This window comes from Ictalurus furcatus, chromosome 5 (assembly GCF_023375685.1).
Source record: "Ictalurus furcatus strain D&B chromosome 5, Billie_1.0, whole genome shotgun sequence".
NCBI lineage: Eukaryota > Metazoa > Chordata > Actinopteri > Siluriformes > Ictaluridae > Ictalurus > Ictalurus furcatus.
The window spans coordinates 22,283,664-22,302,198 of NC_071259.1; the positions used below are offsets into that span (position 1 = coordinate 22,283,664).

An 18,535-nucleotide genomic window follows, 5' to 3' on the forward strand; every position below is an offset into this window, starting at 1 on the left:
TGTGTCAAGTAGTGTCTACTAGGTTTGTGTAATATTGTTTTTTGCCTTCTCGTAATTATTAAAAAAAAATTGTGATTAACGATTTATTCATCCAGAACCAAAAAAGACAAGAAATGAGCATTTCCACTGTTTCAGATAGGATGCCAGCTAAGCAGTCAGGATCTGTTTGCCGGCAGTGGCAATTGCAAAAACAAAGCTGGATGGTGGATTTTTAGGTGATACTATGTTGAACGATAAAAAAAAAACACAATACTGTATACATTTTATTTATTTTTTAACATTTTGGGGGGGGTTATGCCAAAATCAGTTGTCTGTGTCTATGGCAGACATTTTGATTGTTTTTCTGCTGCTGCTGCTCTCCATCGGCACAGGAAAGCAAAAAAATAAAATAAAAATCAAGCCACATATTAATTACATTGTTATTTTAACGACCATTCAATTCCAATTTCATTTATGATTTTTTTATATATAGTGTTTGATTTGACACTTCATTGTAGGCCTGTTTAATCTTTTTTGTCTTTCGGTGCCATTTTTGACCATTTTAGGCCAAAAAAGTTCAGTGCATTCCTAATAAATATAGTTAATCGATCTTCACTATATTCATATCTAATGTTCGCCAAGTCAAACGTATTTTGATGGATTTTATTCCAGATTAATGGACTATGAATGAAAAACTCTGGATTTTTCTCCTTGACAGAATACAAGGGCGCTCAGCGAGTTCAGTCCATGACCGAGCATGTGAGATGGGAGAAGTGGGTGGGGCTATCAAGGCGGCGGCATTTAATTTAAGATTATTCCAAACACACATGCAAATCATTCCAGATTCATGTGTATTGACTCCTCGGCTCTTTTTACTGGAAGAAAGGCTGCTTTTTTTTGGCATATTTGTAAATGATAAACTCTGCTGTTAATTTATGGAGCTCCTATGCAAAAAGTGTAAAGATCTGGAAAATATCATATTAAATTGGAGTAAACATGACCGGATACTGTGGCAGCATAATATTTTGTAGATCTGATAAAATCATCTTTTGTAGAAAACTTGTTTCTACTTTGAAATCCCCTTTAGTATATTTACTCTTTTTCCAGTGGTTATTGCCTTGATTCCATGAGGGTATGAGGGAACACTCCTAGTCTGGTTCCTTAGTTCTCAAGTATCCAGCCTCAGTAGTCCACTGATGTTAATATAACTTCATTCTAACTTTGACATTATTTGTCATGTAAGTACACCTTTTTTAAAAAATAATAATAATAATAAGAGAGTGTATTATCCTTTGTTCTACAGTTCTTTGTAGCAGTGGTGGCCTCTCCTCAGTTTGATTGCTGTTTGGATGCTATTCTAACTGTAATTAAGCTAATCTCATTAGGGTGTAGAAGGGAGCAAGCCGGGGTTAGTACTGCTTGCTCTTCTGGCTGCTTCTTGAAAGTGGAAAGCAGAACATGGCAAAGGGAAGCACAGCATGGATGTGTTTCAAGCTAGTGCGATGACTCAAAACAGTCTCTTGTGCTCTCGATTCCAGGAGGCAGAGACAGGGCTTGTTCCAAGCGTTCAAGACTTTGACAAAAAGCTTGCTGAAGCAGACGCATATTTACAGATTCTGATTGACCAATTAAAGGTAAGCTTTGTCATAATTTGCAGGCATTTGGATGAGATTTGTGAAGAATATTACTTGTGTGTGTGTATGTGTTTTGTCAGAAAATGACATTATTAGCATACTGTTATTGGGTTTTGTTTTTCATCATCCAGCTTGTCTCTTCTGTTTCCCTTCTCATCCTGTAGCTCTTTGACGAAAAGATAAAAGACTGCAAAGATGACGAGTCACGCAGAGTAAGTCATTATCATCATGTCGTCTCAGACATCTGGTGACATGTTTATTTTATATAGTGAGTGTTTTTCTCGGCAAAGCAGAGATCGGTGTATGCGTGTGCGCACTTGGTATCTCCTAGGAGTGTGTGGCCAATGTTTAGCTAAATACTCATTCTGACAGTTAAAAGGTATTGTTTTAACAGTATGCTGAATTTTATATTGCGAAACAGCATTTACATTTAGAGGGGCATACAAAGTTTCATTAATCTGGGAATCACACGACTTTCCATTCTGTACCTTCACCTTTTCACTTCCCTTTTTTTCATGTGGACTCCTGTTCATGGTTCCGTAATAAATGAAGGCGTTGGTATTGAAGCAACTTTAGACTATTTGTCCTAATCCCGTCCTTCTTTTTTTTTTTTTGTTAAAGAAAATCGAGAACCTGAAAGAAACAACTTGTGTAAGTATGTCCTAGTGTTTTCTCCCCTGTTTGTCCTTCAGCTTTTGAGTAGAACATTAGTGCCAAATTGTCTCACATATTGTTTTGTTTGTTTGTTTGTTTGTTTGTTTGTTTTTGTATTTATGCTTTGTTTTGTAGAGTATGGTAGAATCTATCAAGCACTGTATAGTACTGCTTCAAATTGCCAAGGTAAAAACTTTATTTTCTTACTTTTGTTATGAATCAGTAGTGCTGTGTGATAGTAAAAAATGTGTGTGTAACCTTTTGTAACCATGGCAATTAGAGATGGCTCAATACAACTTACTTTTTCTATTATGACATTGATACCAGTAATGAAATGGGTATCTGCTGATGCCGATCTGATTTTTTTATGCTATAGAATGAGTGAATTCTAATTGAAAATTTTCACTTAAGATTGGCCATCATACTTTCCTACTCGCCATTAACATGACTTGCACAAAACTGTTAACCAGTTTCAGTTAGAAATGAAAAATGACACTATATGGCCAAAAGTATGTGGACACCTGACCATAATGCTGTGCTTTTTGAACATCCCATACCAGATTTAGTCCCCTTTTTGTTGTTATAACTTCCACTCTTCTGGGAAGACTTTCCATTACATTTTGTAGCGTGGCAATGGGGATTTGTGCTCATTCAACCACGAGCATTAGCGAGGTCAGAGCTCTGTGCAGGCCATTCGAGGTCTGCCACTCCAGACTTTGCAAACCATGTCTTCTTGGAGCTTGATTTGTGCACAGGGGCATTGTCATGCTGGAACAGGTTTGAGCTCCTTGGTTCCAGTGAAGGTAAATTGTAATGCTAGAGCATACAAAGACATCCTACACAGTTGTGTGCATCTAACTTTGTGGAAACAGTTTGTGGGAAGGCCCACATATGGGTGTGATTGTCAGGTGTCCACATACTTTTGGCCATATAGTGTAACTGTAGAAATTATCTAGTCACTATATAACTTTAACATGAAAATAAATAGCACATTATAATAGCATCTGTGCTTGTTATTGAATCAGACCAGATTTGTTTGTTTTTTTTGTTTGTTTGTTTCTCCGATATCCAATCCAGTATTTTCTCCTGATATCAACCTGACACTGATACTGGATGTTGTATTTGTGCTATCTCTAATTGCAGTAGTTTTCCACTTGCCAGTGATTGCTCCGATTAGTTTGCTACATTCCTATAGGTTCTATTGTAATGGTTTGGAGAGGGGCTTCTCGCATGAAGAGCAAAGAGCCTAAAATATTTATTTACAAAATAGTCCTACTGTTGTATTGTAGCATGCTGGTATCTCAGTAACAGAACCCGTTTATGATTATTTATTACTAACAAATGAGGGGGTAGAATTATGGAGTAAGTTGTTAAATAATGCTTGAGTTGGTTCATCCCTGTGAGCTGCACATTCCTCAATTCATGTTTTCTTTTCAAAATTTTAAGGATCAAAGTAATGAACAGCAACACTCAAACGGACTGATAGTAAGTTGTGACTTTCCTCAACCATAGATCAATCTAATTCGACCAACCTTCTGTCTCTTTGCTCTGGAAACTGTACTTCACATTGGGAAAATCTGACGTGGCAACAAGTGCATGCTTTTCACTTTTGAAAACTGGCTCTGCCACATCTTCCTATCGCTCTCACTTTCCATCACTTTGTCAAAAGTGAAAGCATTTTTTAATATTCTGTGGAGTATGATTTTGCAAGTATCTATGATATATGACTGAGCCAATCATCGAGCCATCTCTGCTGATTATACAGTTGCAATCAAAATTATTCAACCCCCATTGCAAAGCAGGGTTATTGTCAAAATTTACAGACTTTCAGCTGTTTGCGATGAACAAATCAAACAAAAGCAATTGAATTAGTTCAACAATGAATGCGTCAAGTGGTTTTCCCAAATTCAACTGAAAATGCAACTTATAATGACTTCTCCGGTTTCTAAATTATTCAACTTAGTAGAGCACCCTTTTGCTGTTATGACCTGCTGCAAATGAGATGCATAGCTTCTGGCAGTGTTCCTGAGGAATCTTAGACCATTCCTAGATATTTCAGGTATTTCAAGTGTTCCAACTCAAGAAGAAGCCCTTGATTGGTTGCGTCGGGTGTACCTGAGACAACACTTGTTTTGAATATTTGTGCTGTTGTGAGGGATTCTATTCAGGGGGTTGAATAATTTTTAAACTGGAGAAGTTATTATAAGTTGCATTTTCAGTTGAATTTGGGGAATCCACTTGAAGCGTTTGTTGTGTTGAAATATTTCAATTGCTTTTGTTAGACTTTCAGCTGTTTGCAACGAACAAATCAATCAGTTTTGACAATAAACCTGATTTGCAATAGGGGTTGAATCATTTTGATTGCAACTGTATGACCTCCACATGCACATTAACAACACACAAAAAGGCTATTGATCCTTCCTTTACCATACTTGCTTACTCAGCCATCTCAAGACTAATAGATCAGAGACTATTTAGTGGCTGTCCACCCCAAACCACATATCATACCAGTAACTTTTCATATTGGTTCCTGGAGAGATCCACCATTCACATTCGTTTTAACACCGATCAGAAGCCTTTGGCATTGCACTGAAGTTTGGCTTTAATTTACCAAAGAATCTGCCATTCAGGAATATATCTCTTGATTCCTTAGACTTATAGTAGTTCATTAATTTATTCATTCATCTTCTGTAACTGCTGTATCCTGGTCAGGGTCATGGTGGGTGAAGAATTAGGTGAAGTACGCCGTGGATGGCACACCAGTCCATTGCAGGGCAGCATACGCCCACACACATTCACACCTTGGAGCAATTTAGCATAGCAAATCCACCTAAAAGCATGGTTTTGGGAGGTTGCATGAAACCAGAAAACATGGAGGAAACTCACTCATATACAAGGAGAACATGCCAAACTCCCCACAGATTGTAACTCAAATTCAGGTTTGAACCAGGAACCCACTGTGCCATCTGGTTTTAGTAGTTCTACCTCATATACCTTGTTTGAGCTATGTGGAACATGTTGCACCATACAGTTTATGTTGGTAATGTTACACTATCCAGACTAATATTCAAAGCAAATAAAAAGCACTTTTGTATTAGAGTCCTTTAGGACAAGCTATAGTGTTAAACCAGTGTTCTACCCTCCTTCACCTCCTGTCTCTGCCCTCCATGTCACTTGGCCTGTTGATTTAATCCAGTCTCACCTGCCTCCCATCACCCTGGGTCTAATTTTTCTAATTGGCTTTTAATTAAGCATGACAGGCACATTCGCCATATGGGGAAACGAGACTGTTCCCGTAGCAAACAAATAATCAGGATTGAATCCTTTGAATGTCCCGGAAGAGAAAAACCTCTCCAAATCTCATTAATGTTGATGGCTGCCATCATAACCCTGCATCAGTAAACAGACAGGTTTCAATCCATGTGAAATTCCCTTCAATCTTCCCGCTGTTGCATGTTTTCCCATTTTCCTTCATTTCTTGTACGTACAGCTGCATTGAGGTCTGCACAATGGATACAGCAGGAAATTATTTACCTGCATGATATGTGCAGTCAGATTATTATATTCTGTGCTTGTCACCATGGAAGCTGACTTTAACAGCCTTTATCTGAGTCTCCTCTGCTTGTGTGTGTGTGTGTGTGTATTAGGGCGTTATAAATGTAGAGTGGTGCTGCAGTGATTGTTGTATAATTAGATTCAGTGTGTCTAGTGCCATGACCCAAACAAGACAAAACTGCAGCTTTATAACTGACCACTGATGTGACACTCAGCAGAATGATTTATGGCAGAAGCATCTCTTAATTATCACAGTGACATAATCAGCCCATTTGTGATCTGTTTACATAAGCCGTATATATTCAGACTGCATTTCAAGAGTACATCAGTCATGTTAAATTTAGCTTTTTTTCAAATGTAATAAATCTGCTTCGTGCTGCTCTGTAGAATACAACAATATCCCACCATTCTTCTGAATAGAATCGACTGCTTTTAATATGCATGCTAGCTTCTAATCATAGAAATCTCTCAGCCCCAGAGGAAGTGAAGTCCTCCCGAATGAGGAGTAACAAAGTAGCAGAGATGTCCTCTGAGTGTGTGCGTGTGTTTGTGTGTGTGTGGTACCTGTGCTACCCTGCAGAGCACCATAAACCCAGTGGATGGAGTTCACCAGCCGAGTCCCCTGGATGCCTCTGTAGTCAGTGCCGTTGCCATGCCAACGCAGACCACCCTCCCCACAGGTATGCAATATTGCCTTGTTCTCTCTCACTTTCACTTTTTTACTTCCTCTCTTTCTTTGCTTTTCTGTAAACTAGTAGTTCATACACTTGAATCCAAAATATATATATATGAATACCCAATTATTCTCCTTAAAGTTATAGTAAAACAAATGTACCATTGGGTTTTGGCCATGTGTAGGCAGCTGTGTTAAGAAGATGTAGTGCATGTCTTTTTTCTGCACTCTAGAAAGGCTTTGTGCTTTTGAGTTACAAGAATGAATATTGTTTTATTAAGCCTGTCATTTGTTGTTGTTGTGTGTGTGTTTGAATGGTAGATGGGGCTCAGGTGTGTAAAGCAGAACAGAGGCCTTCTACTCTTCCCATGGGTCCCGTCGTCACGGTGATGGGCAGCCTTCAGACGCCCACTCCCAACAGCACAGGTGCAGATGGCAATTCCAAGATGTTATGTAAGGGAAAAGTGCAGACATGAGAGATGATTAGATGGTTCTCCTGACAACATACTGTAAACGTGTAAAGGAGAGTGTGAACTAAAGCCATTGTTTGTCTACCTCCCTGAAGAAAGGGGGGAAAACAGGTTTCAGAAAAATAAATGTTTAAGACTCCTATTTCCTCTTCTATTCACTGCTTAGCAATGGATGTCCCACAGCACATGAATTTAGATTATATAGAAATAAAGTTGTATTTCATGTTGTTATCCTCAGAGCAACATCCTGTACTCCAAGGAACCATATATTTGTCTGAAATGTTCACTCTTTCATTGGTGTGTAATGGTATACAGTGTATATATTAGTAGAAAATTGCACCAGGTGAATGGTTTTCCCCAGACTGTCATGTATATTAGCTTAATCATTTTGAATTGCTTTCCATGTGGTTACCCGACAATAAGCCCAAGGATATGTAAATGTGAAGGAGCACAAAAGGTTATATATTTAACTCCATCACACGCATTAGAGAAATTGAGCCAAGCACATAATATTTCATGTTTCAAAAATAACTTTTAGCATTTCTCTACTTTTAATAAAAATTTGAAATAGGTCATTTAGACCCTAATAGAATATAATAAATGAGCGGCTTTTACAAAGTCCACATGGCTGTCATTATGACTAGCTGGTAGAACATGAGTTTCAGAATTTTAACATTAATCCTAGGACTGGATAGTTCCATTTTTGTTTCTAGTGCACTTTTACTATCAGAGTTACTCTGTTTGGTTGATCAGTTCTTTGCATTTGCACATCCCATGCCAAATAAGTATTCTTTTTTTTTATCATGTGTAATATGAGTGTGTAGCACCTCACTGCAGTGAGTCTCAGCTCCTCTCTCACAGTCATTAGTGCTGGCTGAGGCACATTCCTGCGCTTCTGCTGAGATACTGCAAGAAGTGATGAGCTCTGTAGAAAGTGCAGCTCAGCAGTTCTCAATGCAGCCTGAGGAACTGCAAACTAAACAGCGTAGAAGGAGATGAGGGGTCCTTGGGTATGCATTAAGTAGATAGCAGGTGTAGTCCATGTATAATTAAAGTCCTAGATTATTATGTCTGCCAGAACACACTTAGACATGGTTTGCTGCAGCCATGTTGCTGGTCTAAAAAGAATGTTGGCAGAACCAATTGATAAGAAAATTTATAACAAATGTTAATGATTAGCAATGCTCAGGGCATTGCTCACTTGGATGACAGTGCCTGCCATATGTGTAAAAATAAATAAATAAATAAATTAAAAAATTGCAATGTAAAATGAGTAATCGTATTTAAAACGTTGCGTTCCTTTTCATCCTTTTGGTATATAGGGAGTGGTCCTTCTGCACCCAGTAGCAGTGTCACTTCCCCCAGTCACATGAATGTGCCGGCCCACACTGTCCCAGATTTCTCCTACTCTAGCAGTGAGGATGAGTTTTACGACGCTGATGAATTTTACCAGAGCAGTGCCTCACCGAAGCACTGCATTGAGTGAGTTAGAATGTGCGCACACACACATACACAGCTGTTACTAAAATAGTGTCTGGAGATAATTACACATTAATCCCACACAACATATTCCACACACAATGTGATGAACCCAATTACTAACTATAGTTAAACACAGACCTCCCTAATTACTGCATGATATTACACACGTTCTTGTTTCACACCATATGGCTTTGCAGACACACACTGCGTAGGCAGAAGAGTGTAGTATTGTTTTACATTTGTTGCTTTTGGCTACAGCCCTTCCAGAACCCCTGGTGTTAACAACGAAGGAAATGCAGCTCTCAAACGACCTGACACCAACGAATCCCTTAATTCCTCTATGTCCAATGGCACAACTGATGCAGGTATTCACACAGATACACACATTGCTTAAAAAATTTAAATTCCAGTTTTCAGTACCACTACTGATGATGGACTTGAAAATATATATGAGAGTCCTTGCTGCAGAACCAAAAGTCCAGGGGGTGGAGCTAGATCTAATCCAACTCTTCCTATAACCCCCTAACCTTAACCCACACAATGCTGTACAGCATGAAACAACACATTCAGCACGCTTATCCAGCCTGACACACCTGGACTTTTGGCTTGACTCCATCCAACTCCGCCCTGGTAGGTGGAGCTGGAACAGGAGTGGCTCTACTTCATGGACTTTTTGTTCTACCGCAAAGGGTACTTGAAAACACCATTAATGGATGCACACTTCAACACATACAATGACAATGAGTGCCCAATAAGCAACGTGGTTATGAAGTCAGCCAAATTGAAAACGTTTGCATTTATGCACTAGGTGCAAAATTAGAGCATGTGGAGGGACAGTGTTTTCATTAGGAATACACCTCCTCTTCATGTTTCAGCACACATGGCCAGTGAATAAAATTACCAGGTTATATGTGGGACTACTATATATACAAATATTAAACGGATGTCTTTTTAATCAATAGAAATGAATAATCTAAAATGTCCATACTAAAACAATTATAGCACAAGTAATAACTGTAATGCTCGTTCAAGCACCCTAAATTTGCACTCAACTGATTGTGCAATACTGCATGGTTCACCCACCAGATGGTTTCTATGATAAAAACAGGAAATGCATGCAAGCAAGTTACAGATCTGTTAAAAATCATTAACCAGAATTTTTGTGAATGCAAAGTAATAACTGTAACTAAGGGATTACACTATTCTAATGCACAATGTGGAGGAAAAGAACTTCCTGGATGCCTCCGCAGAGTGTGTTAAAATTGTGTAATGCACACCTAGCAGCGGATTATCCCGCTCATACCATGGTCACTTGCAAGCATTGACAAGTTAAGCTGTCATTGAAGTTTGCAGTACAAAATGTGACTGAAAGGGTTTTTAGATCTAGAATTCTGCCCACTCTAAATCATATACAGAGATAAAGTATTGCGATAAGCTTACATTTATTTGAATGAATTATAATATAGTTATTAGAGAGAGAGAGGACGCGTGTGAATTACCTGCGTCTGTGCCGCGTCTCTACTAATAATGAAGCTATGAGTTTAACTACTGTATGCAACTGTAACTGTATGTTACTATGGTTACAGTTGTTTATAGGCAGCGCATAAATTAAAATGGGGATAAAACTGACAGGAACTACCTGTGCATTCAACGGTTTGAACGCACACCTTCCAGCCAATAAGAATTGACTTTTCAGACAGACAATGCTGTAATAACCAATATATTACATTGACCCTTCCTCCGTTCACGAATACAAGTTAATATTTAGGGTTACACATTGTATAGTAGCCAGTCACTAGAGCATGTCCGAGACATTTTTGGGTTTACTTTTTAAACACTTATCATGTACACCACTATGCGTGCATGTGAATAACTGAACACGGTAGAATTCCACTTTTTCATTTGCATAGGTTAGGAGCCATTCATTTAATGTGTAATTGGATCCGACATAATAGCATTTTCCATAGTATCATCTGACATCCCATGTATGTCATGATACCATGGAAAATGTACGCGTGCACACACCTACCGCTAATCATATACCACCACCAATGACCTCTTAACCTACATGAATACTTACAAAATTCCCAGCAGATCTCTCTCTCACTCACACACACACACACACATATAAGTACACTGAACTTTGCTCAGCAATCGGAATTACTGTGTGCTTTGTCTTGCTCAGATCAGTTTGACAGTCATGATGAGAGGGACGACGATGGTGAGGGAGAGTCGGTGGAGGAACATAAGAGCGTCATTATGCATCTGCTTTCACAAGTCCGTTTGGGAATGGACCTCACGAAGGTAACCCTTGACTCTACTTCCATCTTCCTACTGCTCTCTTTCCTTGCCTGTCCTCTCTCCATGAAAACGTTTCTGTCTTCCCTAGGTGGTTTTACCTACATTCATCTTGGAGAGAAGGTCGTTGCTGGAGATGTATGCAGACTTCTTTGCACATCCTGATTTGTTTGTGAGGTAAAATGTTCAACTGTACTGTACTACACCTGGATGTACAGAGAATGTGACAAATGGGGTTTGCTGTGTGCTATATACAGTGCCCTCCACTAATATTGGCACCCTTGGTAAATATGAGCAAAGAAGTCTGTGAAAATTTCTTTTTTGTTTAAAAAAAATCACAAAAATACTCTGCTCTCATGGATGATAAACAATTGCAAACAAATCACAGGTTTATCAAAAAAAAATCTTTGTTTAATATAGGTGTGCAACAATTACTGGCACCCATATGAATTCATATGAGAAAAATATATTTGAAGTATATTTTCATAGATATTTAACATTTACAGGAAATAAACATTAAATTGTTCAACCATGACTTCCTGTTTCACAGGGGTATAAATATGAGGTAACATTTATGCCAAATTCCCTTAGTCATACAAAACAATGGGCAAGACCAAGGAATATAGCTGTGATGTGTGGCAAAAGGTTGTTGAGCTTCACAAAATGGGAAGTGTCTGTAAGAAAATAGCACAAGCATTGAAAATGCCCATTGCCACCATCAAGGCAATAATTAAGAAGTTCCAGTCAACTGGAAATGTTATTAATCAACCTGGAATTGATTCATAACATTTAAAAACCTGGAACCTGGACATGTCTATATTGTCTCAACGCACTGCGAAAAGGATGGTTCAAATGGCCAAAAAATCTCCAAGGATCACAACTGGAGAATTGCAGAAGTTAGCTGCGTGTTGGGGTAAGAAAGTCTCTAAAACTACAATCCGAACTCACCAACATCACCAAAAGTGGTTTGGAAGAGTTTCAAGAAAAAAGCCTCTACTCTCATCCAAAAACAAACTCGGGTGTCTTCAGTTTGCCAGACACTACTGGAACTTCAAATGGGATCGGGTTCTATGGTCAGATGAAATCAAAATAGAGCTTTTTGGCAATAAACATCAGAGGTGGTTTTGGTGCACACAGAGAGGTAGCCACATGGAAAAGTACCTCATGCCCACAGTTAAATATGGTGGTGGCTCTTTAATGTTTTGGGGCTGTTTATTTTGCAGTGGTCCTGGACATTTTGTTAAGATACATGGCATAATGGAATCATGGACTCTATCAAATATCAACAGATATTAAATGAAAACCTGACTGCCTCTGCCAGAAAGCTTAAAATGGGCCATGGTTGGATCTTCCAACAGGACGATGATGCAAAACATGCATCAAAATCAACACAAAAATGGTTTACTGACCACAAAGTCAAGGTCCTGCCATGGCCATCCCAGTCCCCTGACTTGAAACCCATAGAAAACCTGTGGGGTGAACTAAAGAGGAGAGTCCACCAGCATGGACCTTAAAATTTGAAGGATCTGGAGAGATTCTGTATGGAAGAATGGTCTCAGATCCCTTACCATGTATTCTCCAACCTCATCAGGTATTACATGAGAAGACTCAGAGCTGGTATCTTGGCAAAGGGAGGTAGCACAAAGTATTGATTAAAAGGGTGCCAATAATTGTTGCAAGCCTATATTTAACAACAATATTTTTTGATAAACCTGTGTTTTGTTTGCAGTTGTTTATCAATGAGAGCAGAGTATTTTTGTTTTTATTTTATTTTATATATATATAGATCAATATATATCAATATATATATATATATATATATATATATATATATATATATGTGTGTGTGTGTGTGTGTGTGTGTGTGTGTGTAAAATATATATATGGGATGATAAATATATATATGGGATGATTTCTGGGATTGTTTTGTCTATTTTTAGAGCCATGTAGCTTTCTATTCCTTTCCACAGACAATGCACATTAACGCTGCATTCGACTAAAACTCATAACTTGGACTAGGAAAAAGAAAAGCACTTCTTGCCTTTAAGTTATTGTATATACAGTTATTTGCTTTTGATAAATCAACATACAGACATATTAGCTTGTTAAATCTTTAACATCTACTATTGTGTGCTGTTTTAAAAGGGTAAATATACATCACTCATCACTTTAGCTAGCTAGCTATTTGCTAAAAAAAAAAAGACGAACATGAAGGAGTCTCTGTTTTTTTCCCGCCCACTTTGTAGCTCAAACGCACAGAGGTTGAAAATTACATACACTATATGGCCAAAAGTATGTGGACATTTGGTCATCGTATATCATCAGTATGTACTTGATCATCCCATTCCAAAACCATGAGTATTTATATAGTTGGTGCCCCATTTGTTGTTGTGACAACCTCCACTCTTCTGGGAAGGAGCAATACTGTGGGGATTTGCTCATTCAGTATTGGTGAGGTTGAGCACTGATGTCAGGTGAGGAGGCCTGGTGTGCAGTCAAAGTTCCATTCCAAAGGTGTTGGTGGGCTTGAGGTCAGGGCACTGTGCAGACCACTCGAGTTGTTACACCTTGGGACACCATGTCTTCTTGGAGCTTGCTTTGTGCATAAGGGCATTGTCATGCTGGAACAGGTTTGGGCCCCTTGGTTCCAGTAAAGGAAAATCATAATGCTACAGCATACAAAAACATCCTAGACAATTGTGTGCGTCCAACTTTGTGGCAACAATTTGGGGAAAGGCGGATGTATGGCTGTGATGGACAGGTGTCCACATACATTTGGCAACGTAGTCTGATTTTTCAGTTCTGACTTTCCAGTTCCGAGGCAAGTCGAATGCAAAATTAGTTCATGTTGATGTTTGGAACTATAAGGACTCTAAGGATAATAAATATAATAACGTTAATTATGGTGGGGTGTGATTTTTGTGAGTAGTTTTTTTTTTCCGCAGACCCCTATGCTTCCTTGACTCCACTTTGAGAAATATTGCTTGTAGGGCAGTGATGGCTGATCGGTAAGTCAGGTGTTCAAGTCCCTGCACCACCAGCCTACCTCTGGACACTTGATCAAGGCCCTTAACCCTGTCTGCTCCAGGCTGACCATATCATTGCTCTGACCCAGCCTTCCTTACAAGCACGGATATGCATAGAAAAGGATTTCACTGTGCTATAATGTATATGTGACAAAGAAGGCTGCTCCTTCTAAAAATCATATATTTTAGTTGAAGTCTGTTGATTGTGTTTATTTGCTCTTATTTTAGCTTTGTGCTCTTTTTTTATTTTCATGCTTGATTATTTATGCCCGATGTGCTCTTGCATATGACTTGTTGAATCTCATGTTGGTGTGATCTCGTGTTTTCTTCTATCTACACTCAGCATTGCAGAGCAGTCAGAGGCCCGGGAGCGCATGGTGCAGGTGGTGAGGTGGTATCTCTCAGCCTTTCACGCTGGCCGGAAAGGATCTGTGGCTAAGAAGCCATACAACCCCATCCTGGGAGAGGTATTCTATTGCCACTGGGACATTCCTTCAGAAACAGAGGAGCCTGCTTCTGGGGTATGTGTGAGATGATCTGAAATATGTAAATTATTGTGTTTATTACCGTGTTCACATGTTAGTGGTTAATGCTATCTAGCCGATATAAAATGCAGTATTTTTCAATACGATTATTATGCAGTCACAGATGGAACTTTGTCAGAGATTTCATTTTCTTGACTTAACAAAATTATGAAAACTGTCCTTGCTGGATGACAAATTGGATTAGTTTTTTTCCTCTTCTGGAACTTAAAACACTAAACAGGTGATTTTAGCATGCCTTGTTTTATACAGCAAACACAGAAAATCTTGACATACAAGACTTGAAGAATGAACTTATTTCCATTTTTGATTACCCTTGTGTTTTTAGGTAAATTAACACCCACAGGTGTATAAGTTGCCATGGTAATTTGAAGATCATGATTTTACAGTATCATCTATTCAAATTGAAGCTATATCCTGCCAAATCACCATAGCAACATTTACTGGTTCAACTCGGCAGTAATAACTTGTTGTACTACCTCTCGACAACATGTGAATACAGCATAACACTTTAAATAGTGTCTTTTCTCAAACACGTGTGGTTTTTGGACAGGAGCCTGTGTCAGAAGGGCCAGTGCCATTTTGTAGCCGGGGCAGTGTGTCATTCGTGGCAGAGCAGGTTTCTCACCACCCACCAAGTAAGTTCTCGATATGTACGCCCACAAACCAACTTAATAAAAACAAACACGCTAGATTATTAATCACATTATGACTAGCTCTTGAAATGAACAAGAAAAATGTTTTTAAAAATGTGTACATCCAAAAATATATTATATTAAATACTGAAATAATAATAACAACATGAGCACACATATTTAATAATATAATTATAATAATGGGGTGGGGCGTGGTGGCTTAGTGGTTAGCACATTTGCCTTGCACCTCTGGGGTTGGGAGTTAAAATCCTGCTTCTGCCCTGCGTGTGCAGAATTTACATGTTCTCCCTTTGCTTCAGGGGTTTCCTAATTGTCCGTAGTGTGTGAAGGTGTGAACAATTGTGCCCTGCGATGGTTTAGCACCCTGTCCAGGGTGGCCTTCGCCTTGTGCCCAGAGTTCAATAGGATAGGCTCCTAGTGACCCTGTATAGGATAACCAGTATGGAAAATGGATGGATGGATGGATAATAATAAGTTCAAGAGTTCATAATTAGTAAAGAGAATGCATGAAGTATTAATGCTTTGTTTTTTACATGACTTCAACCATATTGGTAATTGTGTGTTCAGTGGTTGGTGTGGAAAAAACATTGACATTAAATGGAAAGATCAGTATTATGAGGAAAGTCTTAGTCCTGCACTCAGGAAACTGCAGACTGTTGTTATAGGGACTGTAAACCACTAATATAGACTTTCAAGAACAGATGTTTTGTCTCTTGAGTACACTTCTGAAGTGATGCTCATTTCTGGCTTCACTGTTGCAGTATCTGCCTTCTACGCTGAGTGTATAAGCAAGAAAATCCAGTTCAATGCACACATTTGGACCAAATCCAAGTTTCTTGGGATGTCCATTGGTGTACACAATATTGGCCAAGGTAGGCAAAGACACACACACAGTAGGTGTCAGTGTTTAGGTATAATAATGTATCTTTTACTACATTATTAATGTATATATTACTACATTATTAATGATAATGTATCTTTTACTGCTCCTTTCTTGCCTTCTGCAGGCTGTGTGTCTTGCCTAGAGTACGATGAACACTATATTCTGAATTTCCCCAATGGCTATGGCAGGTGAGATTCAGCCATATGTGTGTCTGTCTTCTCCTCACATGAAGAGACATCCTGTGTTTTGTGTCTCAGTGTGATACTGTCTTTCATTATCCTGCATGTGTCCTTGTAGGTCGATACTGACTGTTCCATGGGTGGAATTAGGTGGAGAGTGCAATATTTCCTGCTCCAAATCTGGCTACAGTGCCAACATAGTGTTCCACACCAAACCCTTTTATGGGGGAAAGAAGCACAGGATAACCGCAGAAATTTTGTGAGTCAATATTGAGTCAATTGAGTACACATGAATTGAAGAATGTGTTTAAAATAAATATTAATCATGGTGATCCTGGTGCAAAAGCGATGTCTGGTTTTGTAGTTGAGGTCATAAATTTACATACGCCTTGCAGAATCTGCAAAATGTTGTGTTTTTGTTTTTTCTTTTAAATAAGAGGGATCATAAAAATTGCATGTTTTTTTTAATTTATTTAGTACTTCTGTGAATAAGTTATTTCACATAGCAGATGTTTACATATAGTCCACAAGACACAATAATAAGTGAATTTACACAAATTAACCAGTTCAAATGTTTTCATATGCTTGATTCTTCACACTGTGTCTCTTTACCTGGATGTTCAACGACTGTTTTTATGTTTTGTGATAGTTGTTCATGAGTCCCTTGTTTGTCCTGAGCAGTTAAACTGCCCACTGTTCTTCTGAAAAAATCCTCCAGGCCCTGCACATTCTTTGGTTTTCCAGTATCTTCTCTGTATTTTACCCCTTTCCAACAGTGGCTTTATGATGTTGAGATCCATTTTTTCACATTGAGGGATTTGTACACAACTGTTACATAAGGTGCAAACATTCATTCATTCTCAAGAAGGCAACACACTTCATTACGTTAATAGCCAGGGGGGTGTAAAGTTTTTAACAGGATGATTGGTGTAAATTGTTATTATTTTGTCTTCTGGGAAACATGTAAATATCTCATGTATTCTGAAGGGCAGTACTAATGGAAAAAATAAGATATTTAAACAAAATAATAACAATTTACCAATCATTCTGTTAAAAAGTTTACACTCCCTAACTCTTAATGTATTAATGTGTTGCCTTCTTGAGCATCAGTGAATGTTTGCACCATATGTAATACTTGTGTACGAGTCCCTCAGTTGTCCTCAGTGTGAAAAGATGGATCTCAACGTCATATAACCACTGTTCGCTGGTCGTTGATCATCCAGGTAACAACAAACGGTATTAAGAATCAAGCGTACAGTATGTAAACTTTTGAACTGGTTCATTTGTCTAAATTCAGTTATTATTGTGTCTTGTGGACTATATGTAAACATCTGTTATGTGGAATAGCTTATTCAGGGCAGGACTAAATTAAAAAAAAAAAAAGTTATTTTTATAATCCCTCATTATTATTATTATTATTATTATTATATTTTATGTATGTATGTATTTATTTATTTATTTATTTATTATTTCATTTTATTTAGTTCTGCAAGGTGTATGTAAACTTATGACTTGCACACTGTACTTTATGCTTGACATGTTAACTCCCTTTCAGTGGCCCCAATGATAAGAAATCATTCTGCTCGATTGAAGGTGAATGGAATGGAGTGATGTATGCAAAATGGGCTTCTGGGGTAAGTCAGATGAGAAAGCTTAAATAACACAATTGCGTAAATTAAGTAAAACTTCAGATGGTAATATTAAAAGATTTACACAAAATTATTCACATAAAATACACACTGCAAGTGCACTTTTAAAATATGACATTTGCTTTTTTCTGTCTTAGGAAAACTCTGTGTTTATTGACACTAGGAAAATCAGCATTATTAAAAAGAAGGTGCGGAAGTTGGAGGATCAGTTAGAATATGAATCTAGGCGGTGAGTACCTTGCTTCATTCGCAGTGGCAGCATTATTATTTCTGCTCTAACAGTCTCTCCCCAATTTGCACAGATGTTTATTTGCACAGACATTTACCTGTTTGTATAAAAGCTAATGTTTCTCTTCAAAGTTTTTGGTCATTTGCCAATTCCCACCCACTAACTTGTGTGCTGCATCACACAGCACACTCGAGCGAAAGTATTATGTGCCCTCTTCTACATACATGAATTCTCAAAAACCCACGCTTGGCTACTGTCACTCTCATTAACTGTAAAGAAAATCCCCAGACCACCTAAGCAACAGATTTATTTTATGAGGATATAAAATGTATTCATAGTTCTGAACATAAATTACTCTGCATATTTCTGGCAGCCATATAGCTTTTTATTCCTGACCTTTCCACCAACAGAAGACATTAGAACAAAATTTACATTATTTAGTTGTTTATAGATTATTGAGGTTTAGAGTAAACCATTCAGCTCAAGTGACTAGTTAAACAGGCTAATAACTATAAGAACTAAATAATAAATATAATCTCTTTTGATAATGATTCATTGTGATGAGTAAAAAAAAGAAGACAAACCCAGTTATGCTTCACAATCCCCAGATCCCACTTTGTAACCCA

General features: G+C 38.1%; 1 protein-coding gene across 7 annotated transcripts in view; it reads left to right on the forward strand.

The window, feature by feature from the left end:
* The window catches only part of osbpl9 (oxysterol binding protein-like 9), a 39,765-nt gene that overhangs the window by 19,190 nt on the left and 2,040 nt on the right, over positions 1 to 18,535 (forward strand). For 3 of the 7 annotated variants that reach the window (XM_053625273.1, XM_053625277.1, XM_053625278.1), the window contains 18 exons: positions 1,518 to 1,613; positions 1,778 to 1,825; positions 2,235 to 2,264; positions 2,403 to 2,453; positions 3,714 to 3,752; positions 6,403 to 6,502; positions 6,817 to 6,948; positions 8,288 to 8,447; positions 8,706 to 8,812; positions 10,633 to 10,751; positions 10,837 to 10,922; positions 14,115 to 14,292; positions 14,867 to 14,951; positions 15,731 to 15,841; positions 15,977 to 16,040; positions 16,150 to 16,290; positions 17,587 to 17,665; positions 17,818 to 17,909. In XM_053625273.1, the coding sequence (XP_053481248.1) occupies positions 1,518 to 1,613; positions 1,778 to 1,825; positions 2,235 to 2,264; positions 2,403 to 2,453; positions 3,714 to 3,752; positions 6,403 to 6,502; positions 6,817 to 6,948; positions 8,288 to 8,447; positions 8,706 to 8,812; positions 10,633 to 10,751; positions 10,837 to 10,922; positions 14,115 to 14,292; positions 14,867 to 14,951; positions 15,731 to 15,841; positions 15,977 to 16,040; positions 16,150 to 16,290; positions 17,587 to 17,665; positions 17,818 to 17,909 (1,718 nt within the window). The remainder of the gene's footprint in view (positions 1 to 1,517; positions 1,614 to 1,777; positions 1,826 to 2,234; positions 2,265 to 2,402; positions 2,454 to 3,713; positions 3,753 to 6,402; positions 6,503 to 6,816; positions 6,949 to 8,287; positions 8,448 to 8,705; positions 8,813 to 10,632; positions 10,752 to 10,836; positions 10,923 to 14,114; positions 14,293 to 14,866; positions 14,952 to 15,730; positions 15,842 to 15,976; positions 16,041 to 16,149; positions 16,291 to 17,586; positions 17,666 to 17,817; positions 17,910 to 18,535) is intronic. The other 4 variants (XM_053625274.1, XM_053625279.1, XM_053625275.1 and 1 more) reach the window with 3 other exon arrangements.